This window comes from Gigantopelta aegis, chromosome 4 (genome assembly GCF_016097555.1).
Source record: "Gigantopelta aegis isolate Gae_Host chromosome 4, Gae_host_genome, whole genome shotgun sequence".
Taxonomy (NCBI): Eukaryota; Metazoa; Mollusca; class Gastropoda; order Neomphalida; family Peltospiridae; genus Gigantopelta; species Gigantopelta aegis.
Genome location: NC_054702.1, coordinates 39,779,060 through 39,805,782, shown reverse-complemented (window position 1 = coordinate 39,805,782; position 26,723 = coordinate 39,779,060). Strand labels below are relative to the sequence as shown.

The window sequence follows — 26,723 nt, the reverse complement described above, 5'->3', positions numbered from 1 at the left end:
CATGTTATTTTTATTTACAGATTAAAAGAAGAAGCCCACTTTGTTCACATGTGATACCCTTGCTGATTAGAAGCAAGAGATCTTTTACATTTTCTTTATCAAATGACAAATAAAGACAAGCAAAGAATAAAAATTAAATTGTGTGACTTGACGCTTCCGATACCACAGCCACCCACAAGATCTTTTTACTAAGTTACTAAATACTGCATTTAAACAACTAACTTGATAACATATGACCGGCCTCAGTGGCGTCGTGGCAGGCCATCGGTCTACAGGCTGGTAGGTACTGGGTTCGGATCCCAGTCAAGGCATGGGATTTTTAATCCAGATACCGACTCCAAACCCTGAGTGAGTGCTCCGCAAGGCTCAATGGGTAGGTGTAAACCACTTGCACTGACCAGTGATCCATAACTGGTTCAACAAAGGCCATGGTTTGTGCTATCCTGCCTGTGGGAAGCGCAAATAAAAGATCTCTTGCTGCTAATCGGAAGAGTAGCCCATGTAGTGGCGACAGCGGGTTTCCTCTCAAAATCTGTGTGGTCCTTAACCATATGTCTGACACCATATAACCGTAAATAAAATGTGTTGAGTGCGTAGTTAAATAAAACATTTCTTTTTTTTGATGACATATAGTAGTTAAGGTGGGTACAGAGGCTGGAGTTGGTCAGTGTTCACCTGTGGTGCTTGCATCGATCAACCACCTCTGTGGATCCATTCAACGAATTGAGAGTTTTGTCATTCCAACAAGTGTACCATAACAGGTCAAAATCTGTGGTATGTGCTTTCCTATCTGTGGAAAAGTGCATATAAAAGATCCATTGCTATTAATGGAAAAATGTAGCTGGTTTCCTCATGAGTAAAAATTACCAAATGTTTGACATCCAACAGCCAATGATTAATTAATCAGTGTGTTCTAGTGGTGTCATTAAACAAAACAAACTTTTACTTTAACCTGGTATAATGGTATCTTGCTAAACAGCATTTATGTTCAAATAACCAAAAACAACAATAGACATATTTATAATGGTTTTATTCCAGCTGTCATGTTTAACAATACATTCTACAGATGTCAAATATTCATCTCATCTCCATTTAACACATTGACATGTTTCAGCAAATGAGATTTTGTCCTGATAAAAACAGCAAAAACAAGCTCAAAACTTAGAATTGTTACATGATCAGAGGCCATAACATCAAAGCAAACAAAAAATTGGTTCAAAATCACCACTGAAACTGACTGACGTGTAATTAGCAAAAAGTGCAAAAACTAAACTAATCTAATGGATACTCTTGAAGAATACCATATTTCCTCGAATAAGTGTCCGGGCGCTTATTCCTTTTTAGAATGGTCATAGACCCGGCGCTTATTGGAGACCCAACCTTTATTTTTTTCAAACAAATTTTAGAAATTAAAGCTATAGACTACAAACTCAAAATATATTTAGTTTTAAATTTTAATTTCGAACTGTAACAAAACTTTAAACTTTGACAAAACAATGAACAAATTAATATTATTTGTCCACGTAAAGTACCTAAATTATGCCAGAGAGTAATCAATTTTCGGCTGTCTTTACCCAACGTTTATTGGAGACCAGGCGCTTATTAGAGGCCCGCCGTTTATTTTGCTGCAAAGTGTTACAGACCCGGTGCTTATTAGAGGAAATATGGTATATAACATTTGTTTCAAGTGCAGATTCTGTCCTCTCTGAGTCTTGAACAGTTCAAGTCGTTTCACCATAAACTTTCAAAGGGATGATGGAAATAAAATATGTTACTTGATTCTGTATGATAAACTTTTGACTAAGTTAGTATTTTATCATAAAAAATGAGCACATTAATTACCTGAGCACAAACCAAAAAAAAAAAAAAAGGTTTTAATTTGGGAAACATTTAATTTTGTCCATTATAAGTCTTAAAAACATTGCAATGAATAAAAGCAAGTGTTTTTATTCAAAATGCAAGATAATATTAACATTATTTTGTTAGATTGATTGATATGTATACAATTATTCGCTTATACCCTGTAATTGAGAATGCAGTTGCGATTAAGCTAATACTGAAATGATGTATATTCAACAGGTAAAATAAATTGAACAAGACAAGTTTCCTTCACAACTTATACCAATAAGCTTCTAAATATCAATAAAACTTACTGTTTAACCTAAAAGTATGGGAACACTGGTTTAAGCAACATTTAATACTGTCACACAAAATAAGCAGTTTTGGGACTGATCAACAAATAAAAGCCTATGCTGAGGCCTCTCCATTTTAAATTACAGAAATTGTTTTTAAAACAATGACAGAAACATTAACGAGATGAAACAGAAAAAAAAAAAAAAAAAAAGAAGAAAATTGTTAGTTATTTTGCATTATTTTATAACTTTAATAGGAGAAAACAAAAATCACAAATGGTTAATTAATCTCAAAATATTTTTTCATTAATAATGATATTCTGGACAGATTTGAATGAAGCATTATTTTCTTGAACATCAAATAATAGTATTGCAATTATGGCATGATTATTATACTTTGATAAATTGGTAATATGAAGTAAATAGAGGATAATAAACGAGTTACCAGTTATTATCAAATTTATGTCCCGAGTGACAAATGAAAATTACTTCACGAGGGACATAAATTTGATAATAACTGGTACCAAGTTTGTTATTATATTTATTACTCCAGCTATTTGGGGGTTTTAAAAGCCTTTATTTTCGATATAGCCTTCATCGGCTACACATCCATGTATATAGAAACGACGTAACCTATTTTACTGTTCTGAGTATTTCTTTAACTTTGTATTTTATTCATGGTTCATAGATAATTTTTAAAACCCAAAGTTCTATATATTCTGTAAAAAAAAATCTATAATGAAATGCATTAAACTACAAATTTATTACAAGTTTAGCCTGAAACCAGAAAAACATAAATGCAAATGCCGTAAACTACGTGACGTCATTATGTGTGCTTTGCCAAAATATCGTGATGATGTCATATTTAGTACCGACAAGGTGATTGGTTTGTTGGCGTCAAATCGTCCAATAGTAGTGTACGTTAAACCAATGCATGATAATTTCTCAGTGTGAGAAATTACGATTTTTATTTTCCCCGTTATGAGTGCCTGCTGGGGTAATAATGAATAATAGAGTAAGGAACACTATGAGTGCAAGAATACATATATAGGTAGTTGTTTTGGCAAAAATATAATGTCTGTTTACAAATGTGTATAATGGTACAAATCTACTAGCAACGTTATGGGGCTCCCAAATGTAAATTCAGAGCAAGGTGTAATATTAAGAACAAACTGAAAAACGTTTGAGTTCATTTTCTTCTGTTATAAAATATAACCTGCATAAACTACAGTGTAAGATGTAAAACAAAAAAGCAGAAATTTATAGGTTGATTTTCTCAACAAATGTATATATAAAAGCTAGCAAAGCAGCAATTCCATATAATGAAGGTGCTAAAAATAAAATTAATGTAACTAGACCATACACCACAGTTATACACATAAAGGGCCTCTGTTATATACTAAAAATAATTGAATGATCAGTTTAAAAAAAAAAATCAAGTGCAGAATTTAATATTTAGCGAAATAAACAGAACAGCATGTTAGCAAATCAAAAGCAGATCCATATACTGTATGTATATCATGGTAACAGAAACTTAAAAAACACACGTTTTCTTGTAAACCAGGAGCCTAATTCACAAAGGTCTCTTAGGCTCTGCTAGACAACAAAGCATCCTCTCTGTTAGTTTTTTAGCACTGTACTGCAAGATTGCAAAGTTGTGAGAGTTGAGCCCGTATTAAATTAACAGATTTAAGATAACAAAATAACCGGTCCTAATTCTTTCCATTTTGTTGATGGGAGGTTACAAAAATTGGATATCATATATTTACATGTGTCGGCTGCAATTGGGGAGGACAAATATCGTCTTTTAAAAACTAATTTCCTCCTTACATCTAGATTTTCACTAGATGTTTTGTATTTGAGTAATAAACTAATAATTCTCAACAATATATACAATCTTATATAATGGATACAAACACCGACATGAACACATCATCTTTTTAAAAAAAAGGTAATATAATTTAAAAATCATAAATAATATGCATGTAAAAGATCACATTAATATATTCTATACAGTAAGAACGATTTCCTGGTAACAAAACAACTATCAAATTGGTTTAAGCAATGCAATTTAAAAATATCTCGTTTCACATTGGCTTTATCACATTACCGGTATATTATTATACTGATTATCAAGTGGAAAACTGCTGCTACAGCAGTCTTACTGAAGCATATTTATTACACACAATATTTGCATCTGTGATTGTTCATTTTAATGCAGGTTTAAAAAAAAAAAAGTATATATTAATTAATTTTGTTTTAAATGCAAATAGATTTATCATAAATTTCATATCATTATTTAAAAAAAAACAGAAATTACAATCAAAACTGTGTTCACCATATTGGTTTACGGTAGGTAAAATATTTAAAGTTTTTAAATTGATATTATTTGCCTGCAGTTTTTTGTAAAAAAAACTAATTATATTTTAATTATTTTTCAAAAATAGCACATTTTTAAATCAAAAATGTACATTATTGTGTAGCAGAAGTACTCCAAATAGCTTTGGTAGAGAAGCATATAAATAGCGGCTAAATTTCTACAAAGGACTAGCAAATATGATCAGCTGTCTAAATTGGAATCAACTGGAACTGTAAGTTTGGTCCATTATATAGACATACTTTTGCATTATACAGATTCCAATTTAGACAGCAAATGCCATTCTCAAAGGATATGTAGGAATGAATATATACATTATATATATAAATAATAATACATTAGTTTCCTTATACTATTACTAAAAGTGTTTTGAAAGTGCTTCATAGTTCACATATTTTACAAGCTGTCTTCATGAATATTCATTAATTTTGTTTAAAGAGAATAGGTCACTGGTTCTAGTGTCAAAATCACAGGCTCTGCCACACATCACAACTGGTAAGTTTTAAAATAAGTTAGAGATTTAGAGGATAATAAATATGATAATAAATATATATTATAATCAAATTCAAAATTCTTTTCACTTGTCACTTGATAAAGTAACAAATGAGAATAACCCTATTTTCAACAAGAGATATAATAACTGGGATGTCATAGATATGCGCCATGTTGACAACCCTGTTATAATTGTGTTTGTAAGCTTATTTCCGATTGATTAATAGTAGCTTATCAATGTATAATGTTAATATTTCAACCAATAAAATCGCTTAATTTTTTGGCTTCGGTATGAGCCTGATTATGATATAATTATGCCAGCGATAATTTCATTGATGATACATTACTCCATACTGTATAAAGGAAACAACTTTTTTATTAACAAGTAAATGTTAGAAAATCTAAATAATTGCTTTAACTTGAATACACATGTAACATGTTTTCTCTTGCACTAAATGGAATATAAGGAATGTTTAATGAAAATATTTTTAAACTATACCTGAGCACAATTTTAAACTACAATTATTTTGTGTGTGCTAAATGTATTCGTAGATATGTGACCTAGTGCATCAGTGTGGCACTCAGAACCAATGACCAATTCCATTCAAGATACTAGCAGGTTGTCATGTGCTAATCATAAAAGAGTGAAATTAGCATTTCGAAAACCTATCCAGCTTTAAGATCAGGACTTCTTGATTCCAAGTAGAAATTCTGCCACTCCTAGGAAGTAAACAGTCTGGGCTATTCCAAAGAGGGGTGCAATGACGAGAATTCGGCACAGAGCACCCTTGAAAAATGCTTTTGGTCCTTCTTTACTTAGTACTTTGCTGAAAAATAAACACTGGAGAGTTAATTAAAGTATTTGCCAAAACACAAAGATGTGCACAGAAACATGACATGCAAAACTATATGATACATGATTATATATAAACAAAAATTGTAGACAATTTAATTAGATGCTATTAGAAAAGAAAAGAAGGAAGGAAATGTTTTATTTAATGACGCACTCAACACATTTTTTTACGGTTATATGGCGTCGGACATATGGTTAAGGACCACACAGATATTGAGAGAGGAAACCCGCTGTTGCCATTTCATGGGCTACTCTTTTCGATTAGCAGCAAGGGATCTTTTATATGCACCATCCCATAGACAGGATAGCACATACCACGGCCTTTGATGTACCAGTCGTGGTGCACTGGCTGGAGCGAGAAATAGCCTCAACAGAAAAAAAGACCTATAAATAATCCTCCTTTTAACCTGAACCATTGTAATAGGTTCTTGATATGAATTTTTATTAGGTTAACCATATTGTCCGTTGTAACGAAGGGGCGGGATGTAGCTCAGTGGTTGGTCTGTTTAGGATCAATCCCTGCAGGTAGACCCATTGGGCCATTCCTCCTTCCAGCAAGTGCACCATGACCATTATATCCAAGGCCATTTTTAATTGGGCATGAAAAAGAATCTACAAATTCTGTGTCCTGGACGGAGGAGCCGGCATACATCGACACCTGCACCCATGACAGGTGTGTGCTACAACCTCTTGCTCTGAACGTGCACATTAAACCCTATGACCTGACCTAACATAGCTGGTTTCCTTTCTAAGACTATAAGTCAAAATTACCAAATGTTTGACATTCAATAGCTCATGATTAATGTTCTCTAGTGGTATCGTTTGACAAAACAAAATTTAAGTTTATCGTAACCCAGCTAACTCGTAAACACTGGATTGCTTTGTGATGAAGTGGTGTTTTGTAACAGTATGTAGATTTTGTTTGTTTGTTTTGTTTAATGACACCACTAGAGCACACTGATTTATTAATCATCGGCTATTGGATGTGAAACATATGGTCATTTTGACACAGTCATAGAGAGGAAACCCACTATATTTTTCCATTAGACAGGATAGCACATACCACGGCCTTTGATATACCAATCGTGGTGCACTGGCTGTGACAAGAAATAGCCTAATGGGCCCACCGACAGGGATCAAGTGAGCGCTTTACCACTGGGCTATGTCCCGCCCCCAGTATGTAGAATGCAGGATTATAAGATGATACTCACCTGAAACAGTCTACGACTCCTTTGTAAGTTTCTTCTCCTTTACCTTTCTGAATAGTCTGCAGTCGAGTCTTGACCACTGAAAAAAAACACAGTTTTAACAATACCCCAATGATTACAGCATGTGTAATCAAGAATTGTCATGCAAAAACAAATAGTTTTAAACTAAATAACAACATCACAGAAACAACAACCAGACATGGTCTAAACAATCTCATGAAAGACGTAACAGAATCATCTTAACATCAAATGAATTTACAGAAAAGATGACATGTGCAGCTAACATAATATCAGAACATTGTAATAGAAAAACATCTTACCATCAAATGGATTTACGGAAAAGATGATATGTGCAGCTAACAAAATGCCAGAAAACTTTAATAGAAAAACATCTTACCATCAAATGGATTTACAGAAAAGGAGGCCACACAACCAGCCACACATCCAGAGATGAAAGACACGTAAAACACAGCCTGTCCACCCTCTCTTCGCTTACCCTATTCAAAAAACAGGAAAACAAATTTATACTTTTTTGTACTTTGTTGATCATCCCCCATCGGTGGACCCATTGGGCTAATTCTCATTCCAGCCAGTGCACTACGACAAAGGCCGTGGTATGTGCTATCCTGTCTGTGGGATAGTGCATATAAAAGATCCCTTGATGCTAATTAAAAAGAGTAGCCCATAAAGTGGCGACAGCAGGTTTCCTCTCTCAATATCTGTGTGGTCCTTAACCATGTCCGACGCCATATAACCGTAAATAAAATGTGTTGAGTGCATTGTTAAATAAAACATTTCCTTCTTCCTTTTTGTTGATCATCCCATGCATTATTTTTGATATACAATATAAACCTAATAAATTATTTTATCCTCCAACCACTGTTTGTATTGATTCTAAGCATAAAGTTTGGATAAGATTTTTAGTACCGTAGCTTAGTTATTAATAGTTAATTTCAATAGAGAATATGGAAATAAAGATTGGTGTAGGTGTGGCCATAAAAAAACATACCTATTTATTTATGAATTAGGGGTTAAAAACTACACATTTAATGTCTTACAAGAAATGACGTCATGAATCTGGTTTAATGTCATATTTCAAAAAGCTTGGAGTTTTTTGTTGATCATACAACAAATACGATTTTGTTATTTTTTGTTGACTGCAGTTTATTGACATAGGTTATCAGGACAAATGCTTACTTTCACAGGATAAAGCCAGTGAGACTATTTGGTGGCTAATATATAGCTATTTTGATACCTGGCCGAAAGAAAGGACACTGCCAGACAGGCTACTCCTACAAATAAAGCAGCAAGGCATTTTTTCTACACACTTTTGCATAGACATGAACTACTAGCTGGGCATTGGTTGGGATGGGAAAATTCCTATGGCCACAGAGGGCAATCGATACTGAGATCCACTGAATCTCATGTAAACACTCTACCACTGAGCTACATTCCATCCCAGCTGTAATAAAGACATGATAAATTATTCTAAAATTTTACTTATTAACTGGCACCAAATTCTTTAAGGAAATATTTTAGTCAAAGAAGAATCGGTTTTAAAATATTTATCTTTGTTGGGATGGTGCATATAAAAGATCCCTTGCTATTAATTCAAAAATGTAGCAGGTTTCCTCTCTAAGACTATATGTCAACATTACCAAATGTTTGACATCCAATAGCCGATGATTAATAAATCAATGTGCTCTAGTGATGTCGTTACACAAAACAAACTTTTATTGATTAGGAACTGGCCAACAGACAATCAGAATTATACCATAAAAACAGATCTTAGTACAGCCACAACATACCAGGGCATTAAGATGTGCAAACAGTGGGAAGTAGATGGCCGAGAAGGTGACATCTCTCAAAGCAGTAGAGGCGAAACCCTTGTACAGTCCCTGAATGCCCTTCTCTCTGACGAGCTGAAGAGCAATGGTGGTGGCAGAAAGACGTGGAGCAGTAACTGTCTTAGCTGCTGGGTCAGCTCCTGCCCGAATATCAACTGATGCTGAAACAGGAATTATTACTAAAAATTATTATTAAAAATATCTGGGTACATATCATAGTGATACGTCCCACTAGAACGACAAGTGGGACATAACACTTTTGACGTCACACGATAACGTCATCAATTGGCGCACAACCTTACAGAAATGTCAACGAAACGAGATGAGAGATATAAATTAAGATTGATTATGGGTAATAAATAGGATATTAAACTCGCTACCATTTCGTATCATGTTTATGTCCCTCGTGAAATAATTTTCATTGCTAAAGCTTGTGACAATTGAAAATTATTTCATTCGGGACATAAACATGATATGAAATGGAAGCTCGTTTAATACCCTATAATTATCCTATTACACACTGCACAATTCTTAGCCAAGTCAAAAAGAATATCTAATAATTTCAATTGTAATTATTTTTTTTTAAATATATTTTTGTAAACCAGTGAAAAGGATTGTTATATTTCTATCATTTTGTTTTCTAAAAATTGTTTTTATTTGTTAAATGTTAAGAGAGAGAAGATAACCGTTTAATAAAGATTGTAAAGAGTCTAGACTAATGATTAATTATCCATATGGGCAATGAGATGCGGGTGATCTCTAGGAAAAGATAGAAGCTATCTTTCCCCACTGACGTCATGACATTAGTTTGGTGACGTCATTGGTTTCCTCAACTGTCAAGTCTCTCATTGCTTTTATTTTGTGAGGTCATCAGTTTCCTCAGACTTTCACGCCTTGTATATTATATAGTTTGTGTCATGTAAGAAGTTTTTAAAGTTTAAGTTTCTAAACTATTTACACTATGGGTAATAAATACAATAATCCACTCGATACTCGGAATTACAGATTATCTGTCCCTCATGAAATTAATGTTGTCAGTCACAAGCTTTAGCGAGTGACTGACAACATTAATTTCATGAGGGACGGATAATCTGTAATTCCTCGTAAATCGTAAGTTATTGTCTATGTCACACACCTGCAACTGTATGGCTGCTAAGATGTTGTTAAACACATACGGCCGATTTCACCAACTAAGTCCACATTAACCAAATCTAAGTCCTTAGACCAAGTCTTCTTAAAAAGAGTCTTATTTTAGTATCAAGTTCTATTTCACCAACTAAGTCCAAATATGAGAAAACGATGTTTAGTGAAACGTGGTCTAATAGGAGTTAGACTGGATCTGCATGTGTAAAATCAATGAAATTACTGATCTGTGACGACAACCTTCATGTTGCACGAGACATATTTCCTATAAAAGAGCACATGCACGTGCATGCGTTTCAGTGTTAGATTGCAATGGACAAACGAAAGCGTGCAGAAAATTTCAGCAATGAAGAAAAAATCTATTTATCACAGTTAATTAGGGACAAAAAATTAATAATTGAAAGTAAGAAGATTGATGCCGCGACTGTAAAAAAGAAAAATGAAGCTTGGCAGGTCATTAGAAGTGAAATGATATCGCAATTTGCAGATAAACCGATTCGAAGTGACAAACAATTAAAGGATTTTTGGCGAAGGGCCAAAATTAAAGCCAAAAGTGAAATTTCATTCGCTAAAAGGTCATTAAATAAAACTGGAGGCAGCCCAAAAGATAAAGCCATTAGTGAACAAAGTCAGTTAATCGCGGATACAATTGGGCATGATGTTCTTAGCCCACAACGTAACAGGTATGACGATGACGTGCCCACTACTTCAGATGTAGTCGAGAGAACATCCAACAGTTTGGTATCAGTTACCAGTCGCACAATTCATGTCCCGGCCCAACAGCCGGAAGCAAGCAACGAACTTGAAGACAATTACAATTACAATGACAATGTAGATGCAGGCGACACCACAACTGTTGACGCAGGCGACACCACAACTGCTAACACTGGGGACACCACAACTGTTGACGCAGGGGACACCACAACTGTTGACGCAGGGGACACCACAACTGTTGACGCAGGCGACACCACAACTGCTTACGCAGGGGACACCACAACTGTTGACGCAGGGGACACCACAACTGTTGACGCAGGCGGCACCACAACTGCTTACGCAGGGGACACCACAACTGTTGACGCAGGCGACACCACAACTGTTGACGCAGGGGACACCACAACTGTTGACGCAGGCGACACCACAACTGCTTACGCAGGGGACACCACAACTGCTGACGCAGGGGACACCACAACTGCTAACGCTGGCACCATCGAACAACGTAAGTATGTTGTCTTGTACTGTATCTTTACCGGCCCCGGTGATGTATGGCCATGTCAGCGGGATAAAAGCTGGCAGGTACTGGGTACGAATACCACTCGAAGCATGGGATGTGTAATTGTTGTATCGGCTCCAACCCAGAGCGTGTTAGGGAGGCCGGGTAAACACTTGCACCAACCAGTGGTGCACAAATTATATAACAAAGACCGTGGTTTGTGCTATCATGTCTGGGAAAGTTAATATGAAAACAACTTAATAAATAACATTTAAAAACCATTAAATGCTAAAGAGTAAATATATATTCCTTCATCTGACATGTATTTACTAAAAATTATTCATTTCAGATTTACCTAGTTACTCAACAGCCAACAGCGCATCATCCGAAATACTTGAGATGAGAAAGAAGGAGCACATTCGCCGGATGGAACTGATGGATTTGAAAGAGAGGGTGCTACTTTTGAAAGAAAAGAAACTCAAGAAGGAACTTGACATTATTATTTGATTGTTATTTTCTAGTCTATAAATATACAATGTACTATGAAAATAAATAATATCACTTTTCAAAGAATCACGTTCCAACCAGTGCACCACGACTGGTATATCAAAGGCCGTGGTATGTACTATCCTGTCTATGGGAAAGTGCATATGAAAGATCCCTTGCTATATAAGAAAAATGTAGCGGATTTCCACTGACTACGTGTCACAATTGCCATATGTTTGACGTCCAATAGCCGATGATTAATAAATCAATGTGCTCTAGTGGCGTCGTTAAACAAAACAAACTTAACTCATATCTGATTTTACAATATATATTTCAAATAGAAAATACTGCTGAAATTCATAGTCCAATAGTTCAATAGATTTTGATACAACATGGTGTCAAAATTCATCACAACACAAATTATTAGTGAAAATGATTTTGTATGAGCATTCTGCGGAATGCTAATCCCCTGGGGTTATTCTGCTCTCTAATGTTGACGTCATTCTGTAGGGCATGGACATCATTTCCTGGAAAGTCTGCATCTCCATTGTCACGAGAAATATTGTGAAGGACACATAGGGCAATAATGACAGTTTTACTTGTTTCAATGTGACATCGTAAACGTGAATCCACACCGATGCAGGGGAATCTTCTCTTCAGTAATCCAAACACACCATCTATGATGTTATGTGTGCGCCGGTGTGATGTGTTATAGCGGCGTTCTGAATCAGTACCTGCTCTGAGAACTGGCGTCAAAAGGTATCTCTCGCATGCGTATCCATTGTCCCCCAATAGAATCCCCCTGATCATTCCATCTTCAAGATGATCCCGTAGAGTGCTTGAGCGGAAGATACGACTGTCATGACTAGATCCCGGCCATCGTGCCACCACATTTGTTATCTTCATGGAAGAATCACAAACCATTTGCACATTGAGAGAATGGTAGCCCTTGCGATTCATGTATGAGGCTGCATTATGAACCTTTACTGGGCAAGCGACTCTAATGTGCGTTCCATCTATACACCCAATAATGCCTGGAAATCCTGCCATGTTGTGAAATTGTCTCTTTATGTGGACTGATTCTTCATCATTTGGCATCTTTATGTACTGCGGTCTCAATGATGCAATTGCTAAGCTCACCCGTTTCACTATCCTGCAAACAGATGAAGAACTAATTCCACCGAGGTCGCCTGCCACCCGTTGATAGCAACCAGTTGCATAAAATCGCAAGCATGTAAGTAATTGCAACTCATTAGAAATGGCGTTATTTTTATTTGTATCGTGAGTGATTTGTCCTGCAATGAGATCAAGGACATTGTTAGCGCTTACTTTGGATAATCTGAATCTGCTTGAGAATTCCGTATCATTGTATAGTTCAAAATAGTTGACCCTATTTCAGAAAATACGCCTTCTTCTCAAACGCCTCCTTCTTTCGCCAGGTACCACTACTGCATGCAGCGTGTGTATGTCCCGTATGTCTGCATCCGCCATTTATATCAACTGAGCTGAACAGAAGGTGTAGACGTGGGTTGAAGTTAGTCTAAAATATAACTTTGTTTAGACCAAGTTAACAGTCATTTGGACGTAGACCAAGTTGGTGAAATGAATTAATCATTTTAGACTGTTTTAAAGTGATGTTAGACCTGTTTTAGTACTTAAACTTAGTTGGTGAAATCGGCTGATATAGTCTAGACTTTAAACGTTTTATACACACTGTATTTAAGATTTTGGGTAAAAGTTTGAAAATATCAACAAACCACTTCTGCCAGCATCCTGTAGCTGAATTTTCAGCAGTTCCATGGGTGTTGTGACAATGATCTGACACATCCCAGCACCCCCACCAGCAGCAAGTTCTCGGTGAAATGGAAGTTTGCCACTGGGAAACAAACAAAAACAAACGTCTATAGTAGTGCCAGTGACTTTTCTATTATTTATTAACACTTTTTCCAAATTTTTAAAACTATCTAGTTGTGTAAACAAACATATTGTGATCTAATCTGACTGAGCATCAAACACAACAATGGAGTAAATAAATTGCTTGTGAAGGGGAAAGACGTAGCCCAGTGGTAAAGCATTCGCTTGATGCGCAGTCGGTCTAGGATCGATACCTGTCAGTGGACCCATTGGGCTATTTCTCGTTCCAGCCAGTGCTCCACAACTGGTGTAACAAAGGCCGTGGTATGTACTATCCTGTCTGTGGGATGGTGCATATAAAAGATCCCTTGCTACTAATCGAAAAGAGTAGCCCATGAAGTGGCGCCAGCAGGTTTCCTCTCTCAATATCTGTGTGGTCCTTAATCATATGTCTGACGCCATATAACCATAAATAAAATGTGTTGAGTGTGTCGTTAAATAAAACATTTCCTTCCTTCCTTCCTTTTAAAACTGTAAACTGACTGGTTGATGTGTCAAAAAACTGTTCATTGATTGGCCATTTGCACTGAATCTTGCAAGATTTTACACGGTTAAATTTGTTTTGCAAATTCCATAACTTTCTAGGTTTTCCTCAACCTTGCACAAACCCTGCTCATAACCAATATAACATTATAATCTATCTAAGCATATGAATGACAAATCATACTGAAAACCACGGCATCAAATATCTCACCTGTCACTTTACAAAACAAAAATCAAACTGCTTCCAAATGAAGTTTAAAATGCTGAGAAACTGATAGAGAACAAATGGTGACAAAGATGACATGAATAATACTCTGAGTATAATAACTACCTACCTACTGGTCAAGAGATGGTGTCTGAAAAAGTCGTTTCCAACTAGTTTGATAGCCTTCTCAGGTGTGATGAGTAGAAGATTCACCCCGGATCCTGTCAAATTCAAATCAATAAAATACATGTTCCAAAAATCATACAAACAGTTTGAATATTAAGGAAAATTGTTTGTTTTTTCATTCTTTGTGAAAACCAGAATATTAAGTGATGAATAAAATAGAGTAAAATATTGCAGGTAACCACTTTTTTCAATACATATTTTGGATATCATGTGCATGTAGAGAAACCAAGTATCTAGTAAAAAGATAATTTAAAAAAAACATGGCTTTTGAATGTCTGAAAAATAATGTTAATGGTCTAAAGACAGCAAACATCTCATGTGTTGTACTAGCAGTGTCACCATCAATCATGTTAGATTTCAGTTTGGAGGTTTGAAGGAAAAGGGGTGTTTCTCTTAACCAGCATTTAATGAACTCCAGATTTATTAGAGTTAAAATTAAACATATATTCATTCCAAGAAATTAAATATAAACACAGAGCTTGGTGAAAAAAGGGAGTATTCTTACCTCTATACATGCCCAAAAAACCCTCATTTCGAAAAGTCTTTATTGCACAGTCAACACTTGAAGAGACAAAAACAAAAATGAATTTTAAAATATCAAATTTAAAGTATGAACAAAGAAAAATAGCTTCCTATCAGAATAAAGACATCTTTATTCCATCTTAAAGGAAACATGTCACATGACCTATATTTGGCACCAACCATGTACAATTAATTATAAATTGAATCACCTAAAAAAACAAAACAAAAAACATTAATTACTTAAAATATCTCCATAAAAAAAACCCCAGATACGAGCTCTTAGCGGAAATTGCCGATCTTTAATGAGCAGGGCAATAGCGAGGTCCGTGACGTCAGAGATGCGTTGCTTGATCTGAAGCCTTACACTTAAAAGCATTAGTCTGTACCACTCATAAAGAATCTAAGACTTGCACAGCTTACCAAAACAATGTGTTCGTTTGCAAAACGTTTTGCCGTATCAATTTGAGCTGTTAGTAAATGAAGAAAGACACACATTTACTTACAACAGTGATACTGAAGACAAAATGGATAGCGAGTCGGAGGGTGGAGAAACCGATGGTGCCAGACCAGACCGGTCGACCAATTTACAGCCCCGAGCCCGAAAGTAACCCGGAGACAAACCAAAACTCGGATGTTAATGCCGAGGTGTATACTGTTCATATTAGCATAAAGATACACCTCGATATGATGTATTTAAATATGTAAAAAATATAAATGTAGGACAAACATTTTTTTTTTTTTTTTTTTTTATAGAAAATATCGCATTTTTCATGTTCGGGCTGTACATAATGAAATCTGTATGCACAGTGTAAAGAAACGCTCTAATTTACAAGGCGCTTCACTTTCATTAACCTGACTTGTAAAACAACATAAATGACTTGAGAGTATAATCAACTTTTTAACTAAATATATTTCAATTTGTATCAATAGAATGAAATGGGGTTATAGTATTTTTCCCTCTTTAAAAAAAAGCAGCATATTATTAGGCCTATTGGTAGGATGCGTTAAAGTAAAAACGACCACTCACGATACCCATGTGATAATTTTCTTTTCTTTGGTACTACGTAATTGGTCAGTTTTGTAATTTTAGATGGGGAAGTCTACTTAAAGGTTTTACAGCATTATTTACAGTAATGAAGCAGGCTGATAATGTCCATTAACATTGTACTCTAGTCGCGACAGGTTACGCCACAATACCCTGTGATCTTAAAAAACTGGCAAGTATTTTGTACGTATGTCTAGACAGTGGTATTCACTTACCTGGTCGATACCCTGCAACATACACCTGCCAATCAGGAATCACATGTGCAGGCCACGGAAAGAAAGGACAATTAACTAAAACAACACTCCGATTCTCAAGTCAGCCCGTGGATGAAACATAATAGTTATTTCGACACCGACAGTAGTGGTTTATTTTGTATTGCACTTCGTGTTACTTTGGGGCTTCGGGCGATGAGGAACGTTTTTGTGACGTTTCCTTCTTCGGACGGTGAATACAGATTTTGTTATGTAGGCCTAACATGAAAAATCTCTTCTTTAAAAAAAAAAAAATCGACATTTTTGTTTTAACATATATAAATACATCATGCTGAGGTGTATCTTTGTGCCAAATATGTACAATGTACACCTCGGCATTCGCAACCGAGTACTGTTTTTGTCTCTGGGTAACGTTCGGGCTCCGGGCAGTAAATACTAAAATAGGCTGACACCAAAGTACTATGCAGTGTTGGTGTCCAATCTTTTGTTTTGTGATAAAATACATGCGTCTTTCTTCGGATACAATCCTTTGGAAAACCGTAACAAGACAATCCCGATCGTTTAAACTGTTTATTTTTACACCCAAAGGTCGCGCAGTATGGCACTGCTGGACTGAAAAGATCGTAAGGCCCTTACTCCATATATAAACAGTTAACAACAATGGAAGAGTACAGCGGCTCTGACGTCACTTCCCTTTTTTTTTCGAACGTTCACGAATAAATATGCATAAATCGTACTGATTGGCGTAATTTCTTCATTTTAAGTTAACTACGGGTATTTTATTGTTATAAACTTATTTGTATATTATTTTTATATCATTTTGCTTTTAAAATGAGCTATAATATGGTCTCGTGACATGTTTTCTTTAAGGGGTTTGTATAATACCCCTCTTACACACCCCACCCTCATGTGACTTAAAACTGCACAAAAAATATATATATATCAGTTTCATTGTGTAGTATAGCATTACACCTGTAATAAGCTTAAGTAAACCACTGACATATTAAGCCTAATAAATCCGATTTGCAAAACCTGCCCATCCCTATACCTGTATACAAACTCACCTCTGACAAAGGTCAAGTAGGTTGATACATGTACTTTAGTTTCAACCACATGTAACAGCTGACGTCTTTCATCTGGCTTTGCAAGTATGGCTGGACACATCGATAGCACATATTAGAAAACAATTACTATAACCTATATAATGTGTTGTATTTTATAAAAAGTCTACATATTTTTTAATATTCATGTTATAATTAATTTTTCAGCTCATTACAAATGAAAATTAATTTTTCATAAAATAATTTTGAGTTTAAACCAACCATGAAAATTTAATCCAGTAATATTTTTGACTTTATCGAGTAATGAGCTAGAAACAGACATAGAGGTTATTACCAGAGTGTTTTTCAGTATCGTCAATATCATATATTAGGAATAAAAACTGTATTATGCGAGCCTCTGGCAAGCATAATACATTATTTTTATTCCTAATATATGATATTGACGATATCGAAATACACGAGGGTAATAATCTCTTTATCATATAAGCTCAAGCTTAATACAACATATTTTTATCAACTGGTATATGCAACTTTAATTCCAGTCCGCCATTACTAGATATTCAAATGACGTAAGAATATGTGGTGCGGTGTATTTTTGAATGGAAATGACATCAAACTTGAATGACGTCATTTACATCAAAATAAAGTTATGCCTAATGTTTTTTGTTTTCTGAACGCTGGACAGCTTTCAGTGTCAAATTGCCATTGAAATGTTTTTATTTGATGATTATGAATGCATATGTCAATCATGGAGTGTCACCCAAGTACGTTTTCTTAAATGTCAATAAACCTAGTGCCGAGACCTCGACTAATTTACATCTAATTTGCAAAGTTATCAAATTCTTAAAGTATGTGATCTGAAAAATATCACATACTTTGATTGCACTAAAAAAATGTAAGATATTATATGATAAATACAGATATTTACCTAAAGTAAAATATATGAAACAGACGGTACTTACAGATTTTTATACAGCACTTCACCCTTGGGTCCAGGCTGCTGATTCTGTAGCCGTGTTTTCACAAGGTCTATTGGAAATACGCATGTCACACCCACAATTCCAGCTATACTGCCATTTATTATCTTAGGCAACAAGCTGAAATAAACCAAAAAAACTTTATATATAAAAAAAGAAGTACATTATACTTCTTTTTTTAAATGTATCTTGTTTCCATGGTAAGCTTTACAGAACTGGCTATTTACAATTGTTATATAAAATATAAATCTGGTTCTTTTTTGGAGCTTGTAAATATTTCTTATTACCTACTATACCTGTGTACAGCACTTGCAAAAAACATGTGACAAGCATTAGCATATTAATAATATTCTGCTCATATCGAAACCATATAGAAAGCAGGGCTCACCCTGTACATGGCTAAATTAACCAATTGCTAATTTTTATTCAAAGTGGCTACAACATTTAGGTTTCGGCTAATAAAATATTCCTTAAATTAAGCACATTTTAATAATTTTCAAGAAAATACTCAATATTTTTAAGAAAATACTCGGTACATAATCTAAAAATTGGCTTAACCAAATTTTTTACCAGTGTGAGCCCTGAGAAAGTTTGTTTTGTTTTGTTTAATGACACCACTAGAGAACATTGATTAATTAATCATCGGCTATTGGACGTCAAACATTTGGTAATTCTGACTCATACTGGAGTCATAGTCATCAGAGGAAACCCACTATATTTTTCTTAATGCAGCAAGGGATCTTTTATATGCACTTTCCTACAGACAATAAAGCACATACCATGGCCTTTGACCAGTTGTGGTGCACTGGTAGGAACAAGGAAAAAAACTGTCAACTGAATGGATCCACTGAGGTGTTTGATCCTGTGATGCAATCACCTCAGGTGAGCGCTCAACCGACTGAGCTAAATCCCACCCCGTGGTCCCATATCGAGGCAATATTCAACAGCTCAGGGCTTACACTATAAAGTATTTTGTTGGAGACAATTTTTAGATATTTAGTTAAAAAAAAAGTATTATTACTAAGTGGCTAATTTATACAAAATTTGGTTATTCAAATAATAAATTTTGAGGCTGCTTTGTAGATAGAGAATAATTCACAAGTGGCCATTAGATACCATTTATCTCACAACGAGTTGTTTTAAAATGTATCTAATGAGCGAAAGCGACTTTGATATGTTTTTAAACAATGAGTTGTGAGATAAATGGTATCTAACAGACACAAATGTCTTATTCTATTTCTTACATATCCTCAAAAAGTAGGCTTTAAGCAAATTTTAACATCTTTATCGACTAAAAGATATTTACAATCCTTTGCACTTGTAGCTGACTTACGCGTCACAGACACATGATTGCCAGGTTAACTATACGTCACAGTGTAATCGATTTTCGCTGTTATTTTTCATTGGATGTATGGCATTGGTGACCTGGTCTTCACCTAGGAGCAGCCAGTTGTATGTCTTGAAATTGTTAACACATGTACAGGTGTAAACAACTATGTGTTATCACAAATTACACATGGTGTTCTCACAAATGGGTGTGTAAGAAAAAAACTAACAACTGGTTAATTTAGCTATGAACAAGGTGAGCCATGAAACTATATACCGGTACAGTAAAGTACTCTTATAACGAACTGCAAGGGACTAGGAACATCGGTTCGTTGTATCAATAGTTCGTTGTATCAGTAGTTCGTTGTATCAATAGTTCGTTGTATCAGTAGTTCGTTGTATCAATAGTTCGTTGTATCAATAGTTCGTTGTATCAGTAGTTCGTTGTATCAATAGTTCGTTGTATCAATAGTTCGTTGTATCAGTAGTTCGTTGTATCAATAGTTCGTTGTACAATAGTTCGTTGTATCAGTAGTTCGTTGTATCAATAGTTCGTTGTATCAATAGTTCTTTGTATCAATAGTTCGTTGTATCAATAGTTCGTTGTATCAGTAGTTCGTTGTATCAGTAGTTCGTTGTATCAGTAGTTCGTTGTATCAATAGTTCGTTGTATTAATAGTTCGTTGTATCAGTAGTTCGTTGTATCAATAGTTCGTTGTATCAGTAGTTCGTTGTATCAATAGTTCGTTGTATCAGTAGTTCGTTGTATCAATAGTTCGTTGTATCAATAGTTCGTTGTATCAATAGTTCGTTGTATCAATAGTTCGTTGTATCAGTAGTTCGTTGTATCAGTAGTTCGTTGTATCAATAGTTCGTTGTATCAATAGTTCGTTGTATCAGTAGTTCGTTGTATCAATAGTTCGTTGTATCAGTAGTTCGTTGTATCAATAGTTCGTTGTATCAGTAGTTCGTTGTATCAGTAGTTCGTTGTATCAGTAGTTCGTTGTATCAATAGTTCGTTGTATCAGTAGTTCGTTGTATCAATAGTTCGTTGTATCAGTAGTTCGTTGTATCAATAGTTCGTTGTATCAGTAGTTCGTTGTATCAATAGTTCGTTGTATCAGTAGTTCGTTGTATCAGTAGTTCGTTGTATCAGTAGTTCGTTGTATCAGTAGTTCGTTGTATCAGTAGTTCGTTGTATCAATAGTTCGTTGTATCAGTAGTTCGTTGTATCAGTAGTTCGTTGTATCAATAGTTCGTTGTATCAGTAGTTCGTTGTATCAGTAGTTCGTTGTATCAGTAGTTCGTTGTATCAGTAGTTCGTTGTATCAGTAGTTCGTTGTATCAGTAGTTCGTTGTACACATTTGCAGACGTTAACAGTTTTCATTCATTGGGACTTTACATTCCATTCGTTCTAACCAGTGGATTGTTGTATGCGTGTTCTTTCTAAAAGTACTTTACTGTATACTCATCATTATATTTTTCTTTAACGAGTCATGTGGTATCGAAATACATGTTGTGATATACAAGTAACTGTCACGAAAAATATATCAATGACACATACTGAACAGGCTACTTACGAAAACTGAGAATCCATTCAAAGCTCTTCTGTGTCAGCACTACAGCGGAAAGTCAAACTAAAAGGAAACCATTTAAAATAAAACATCAGTTACAGTACCTCACTGTGATAGCAATATAGTTGCAGGTTTTATAGTGTTAATATCAAGCTACCAAAAAACAAAAAAACCCTAGAAAGTGTTGCGATCACAAATGCAGGCCTCGCCATGAACAAAATTGAGGAGAGTGATTGATTGCTCCCCTAACCTTTGTGGGGAGCCATTTATGATATTATTATGTTGATATCATATAAATTCACATACTAAGGGGAGATAAAAATTACTCTCGGTGGGTGGGTCGGGGGGGGGGGGAGGGTGATAGGGAGCGATAGATAGCTCCTCTTAAATGATGAGATATATATCTGCAAATGTTGCTATAATATTTAATTAGTAATTATTATGTGTATTTAAAGTTAAATTATTAATATAAGATAACAAATAAAAATGGTTTTAAATAACTCCAAGTAGAACCAACTAATCTTTGATTTTGAATGAGAAAGGATTATAGGCAATATAAATAAATAATAATTATAACATTACACAGGGTACTTTGATCCAAATATCTACAAGTATTATGCAATCATTAAAGTTCCAAAATGCAGGCAAACTAAAAATTAATTAAATTAAAAATAATATCATGTAGATTGTCAGTTATTTAGCAATCAATTCCTATCACTAAACAATATTTACAACCCAAAGATATTACCGTATATCTTCGCCTATAAGTCGAATTTTTTTCACCCAAAAATTATTTTATAACTTGGGGGGTCGACTTATAAGACGGTAAAAAAAATTCACCAAAAAATATTACTGTTTTAGGGATTATTTTACAAGTTTTATAGTTGAAGTATGCCATGTATTTATACTCAAATATGTTAATTTGACAAATTTATTTTTTATAACCTATTTTTTTTTGGCATTAGAACGGTTTTGGTTATGCGAAAAGGCGTACGATCTCACTCACATGCCAAGACAACAGTCCACTTAGTTAAATTAAGTCATAACTAATAGTAAAAATGTAAACAATACTAACTACCTGTTGCCTGAGTTTATTTTGAAATCTGGTCACTGGCATTAATGGTTGTTCAAACAATGTTTTGGCGGTGATTAACTTCATGAATATTACTAAACTTTCCCTTAAAATAGACTGATCTCTGCAGTTCACTTATCTAGAGCAATAGGGACACAAATCATTTGGTACAAAAACCAGTGTACTTTCCAGAGTTATCCTCCTTACATGTATTAATATGGCGGCAAAACGTGATACTTTCAGTTTATCGTAGTGATCTGTTGTCAGTGTTTATAAATAAAGTTGTTGTCTGTGCACAAAACCATCTGTACAGTACTATACAGTAACAGTCAAACAGCTTTCACTCTCTACTAAGGGAATATTTCGTTTTGATGCTATGTAATAATGATAGTTTGATTGGAATAGTCTGATCATATTGCGATGTACAAAACGTGAAAACCGAAGTTTGTAAAATAATTTTCTTTTGTTCAAATATTATTGTTCTCATGTGCTGAAAATAAGAAATATTTCAATATTTATAAGTAGTTTTTCATGGGTCGACTTATAAACGGGTCAATAAAAAAAATACGTTTTCAGGGCTTGAAATTAGGGACTCGACTTATAGTCGAGATCGACTTACAGGCGAAGATATACGGTAAGTCTTTATAGTCATATTTATATCACCCTGACTATACTGAAGACAGAAATGTGTCTTTATGGATTAAGAAGCCACCGTCTTATTATAGAAAAGAAAAATTAAAATGTTTTCAAAATTTCAATTAGCGATATTTTTAGTTAATTGAAAATTGTGTAACAATCTCTGAAACTTGTGTAACGAATCGTGACGCGATACTGAACAAAACGTTCCCTGCAGTGCACAGACAAATATGAAATAGTGCACCAAGCTACTATTACTAATATTCAGGTCTAAAAACACACATTAAGTATATAGTTATACATCCATTACAAACAACCACACTCTGCTAGAATAACATTTTCATTATTAAAGAATCCAGTCTCAGAAATTGATTTTCTGAACTCGGGTCTTCATACTTCGGTTAGCGACGAAACTGAACACAGCTTCATGTTAGAGAAGCTACAGAGAAATCAATAAACAGTTATTTAATTAAGTGCTGGATTTTAAGACAGTTATTTTCAGACTCTACAATTCCAGCAACGTATTGATCAAACAGCTGGGGGAGTTTTGTTTGTTTTGGGTTGTTGTTTTAGGTTTTATGTGTGTGTGGGTTTTTTGTGTGGTAAATACAAGTTACTGAAAAAAATTACTATTACAACTTATATGTAGCCTACCAGTTCTTTACAATGTCATTTAAAATTCATTTTTTCCTAGTTGGAAAGGGATACTTTTTAGATGACCAGTGTTCACCAATCAAACAAGCATTCAGAGAGTACTGCTAAAGCAATACATCACATGTTCCCTACAGGGCCAAACACATTTTCGTATCTCCTAAGTTCAAGGGCCATAACTGTGAAACAGTAAAATTACTTCATCTTTAATAGTACACTGTAAAGCCATACACAAAATTTCAGCTCAGTATCTTGAGGCATTGGGGGTAAAAAGTCCCGAAAACTAATTTCTTTATCGCCTAAGTTCAAGGGCCATAACTCTGTCAAAAATGGGTAAATTGTCATGAATTTCAAACTTGATTTGTAATAGTATATGATAAATTTATACACAAAATTGCAGCTCAATATCTTGAGGCATTGTGAAAAGATCATCTGGAAAACTATTAGTGGGACAGACAGACCGACAGACGAGCGAAGATGAAACCTATAGTCCCCTCTGTTCAATTTTGGTAGCAAAAATAAGAATAATATTCAGGCCTCTGAAATTGCGAGAGCAATATAGTTTTTTTTTAGTATAGTTTTGCAGAACCCATTTTTCGTTCGTACATTGAATTAATGACATCATTTACATGGTCATAAGAGGTTACGCAAAAACGAAAGGAGTTACCTGAATTTGTTTTTGCGTAGTTCCCATTCGATGGAAATGACAAACAAATATTCTAATACCAACCAAACAACTGACTCTGACAAGTGATTTTTTTAATGTAGTTTGAATGGTGTAATATTTTCAGTAACCACCAAAATGCAAGTTATAGCAGAAAACAAAGTTAAAAGTTTGTTTTGTTTAACAGCACCACTAGAGCACATTGCAACAGAAAATAAATACAAATCATAATACATAACCCATATATATTTTTCGACTTCTCATCTAGTATTACTGATTTATAAATATCAAATTATGAAAAACAGGATGACCTAAAACAAATATACGCCAGGAACTAATACAGGAATCCACCAAATTATTTCACCCCTAATGCCAATGTCTACTCGCTTCTGCCTTGCCTGATGTGGCAAGTGTGTGAATGTGTGAGTGTGTGCATGGTTGGTATTATAATACAGTGGAACACAGCATCATGATCATGGTTGATTGTTGACAGATTAGTTGTTAATTGACTGAAAGTTGAAACATATGGATTAGGTACAAGTTATACCACTTACTAGGCTTTCTCAGTTGTTAATCTCAGTTTCTGCCTTGAAGAAATTTGTGGGTATGGCGCTATGGAATTGAATCGGTATGGCACCATACCAATTACCCTCTGGCAGAAATACTGCAGTGGTACCGTATATCGCTGTGTATTAGCCGACTTTTTGATACAAAATTTATCAAGTCAAAGGCTGGGGTCGGCTTATCTAAGGAGTCAACATTTTATAGTAAATGTAAAATTAGAATAGTGACGTCACGGCTCGACTCGATCTATTGTCATTATTGTGCTCTGCATTTCCGCTTTCATAAAGGTTTAATAGCACTGTAAACATCATCTGTGTATTTGCTGGGGCATGGTCCAGTTGATGTAGTGCAGGGCGCACATTAAGTCAGGATACTTTTCTATGTCTCTTGATATCTATTTATGTAAACAGGGACATACATACAATAGGGTACCCCGGCCAGTTCGCCCCCAGGTCTGTTCGCCCCCAGGTCTGTTCGCCTAGTCAGTTCGCCCCCAATAATATTTGCATACCAGGGACAGGGGGTCTAGACTAGTCTGTTCCTGGCTGAAAGTCATGAAGTTTTTTTTGTGGACATGTTTTATGAATGGAGTGGATCAGCTTCTGCTATCCTTTGCCAAGCCATTTAAAATGGTCTTCTTAAAAGAGCTCCAGGAATGTAGGGTAATAAATGTTGAATTGGTTTGTGATTTGTGAAAAATGTTGGTGTACTTTACGCTTATTCAGCACCCTAAATTACATCTGAAAAAAACTACTTTAGCGCACACAACAAATCTAACTTAAAATTAGCTCCACTATTACGTGTGGATCTAACAGCAGAACTGGTACATGGGGGCGAACTGGCTGGGGGGGGGGGGGCAAAACGTCATGGATTCATACAATATACAGATATTCATATATCAATACATACATCAATACATACATACATATATATATATATATATATATATATAGTGTTTCATAAAATTAAAAAGCACTTTTACACATATACGGTTGCACTAGAGGAAGCTTGGCACACACAGATGGGTCCAGACCACACATTCACATCGACACAGTGGTATCTTTATGGGGGAAAACTGGTTATGCACGTGGGGGCGAACTGACATCATATTTGGGGGCAAACTGACATCATATTTGGGGGCGAACTGTCTGGGGGCAAAACATCTGGTACCCTAGAATTTGTATGCTCCCGAATAACACTATAAAAGGCAAAGTGTAATTGGTTGATATTTAAATTGTTATTTACAGATGAAATGTCACCTGGAAATGGGATCCACGCAATGCTGTTAGATCTACTGGTAGACCAGTAGAGCTATTTTTAATCAGATTGGCGCACACACCAATCCATTCCAGCCCATAGTTATGATAGTATTACCCCCACCCCCACCCTACGACTGTTGTTTGAGAGTAGTAGAGTACTTTTGATTCAGTCCAGGCCAAGAAGAGATTCACCATTCCATTGGTTCATCATGATTGATCTCGAATGCAAGTGCAATCACAAGCCAAGCTTGCACTTGCATTCGAGGTTAATCTTGATGAACTAACCAGTAACCATTCCATCTGTCAATTCCTGCGAATGCCACATTAAATTCGTTTCAATATTTTTAGAACCATGTTGGTCCGTAATTTGATACTTTTCAATATTAAATGACCCGTACTGACTAGTTCTACTACATAAAACATAAAGAAACTTTACCGTTAGCTGGTAAACGACTTTACCACCTTGACATTAATCTTGTTTGTTTTTTACACCGCTCAACAAAATCACATTTGACCTTTCACTTAAAAAAACCCCGTTGTTTGCTTATATCCGAATATTAAATGCGGATCAATTTTTAAAATTCAGTTTGGAACTTCTCGGACGATTCCACGCATCCGTAATC

General features: G+C 35.1%; 1 protein-coding gene across 1 annotated transcript; it reads right to left on the bottom strand.

Moving 5' to 3' along the window:
• Positions 1-1,013: 1,013 nt before the first annotated feature.
• On the bottom strand, positions 1,014-26,615 carry LOC121370538 (mitochondrial glutamate carrier 1-like). Its single transcript, XM_041495841.1, has 10 exons — positions 26,537-26,615; positions 21,261-21,317; positions 18,339-18,473; positions 15,042-15,097; positions 14,481-14,571; positions 13,506-13,624; positions 8,871-9,070; positions 7,460-7,559; positions 7,066-7,141; positions 1,014-5,828 (listed from the first exon to the last, which is right to left on the bottom strand). The coding sequence occupies exons 2-10, from the start codon at positions 21,275-21,277 to the stop codon at positions 5,684-5,686; spliced, it is 939 nt and encodes a 312-aa protein (XP_041351775.1). The 5' UTR covers positions 21,278-21,317; positions 26,537-26,615; the 3' UTR covers positions 1,014-5,683.
• Positions 26,616-26,723: the final 108 nt, after the last annotated feature.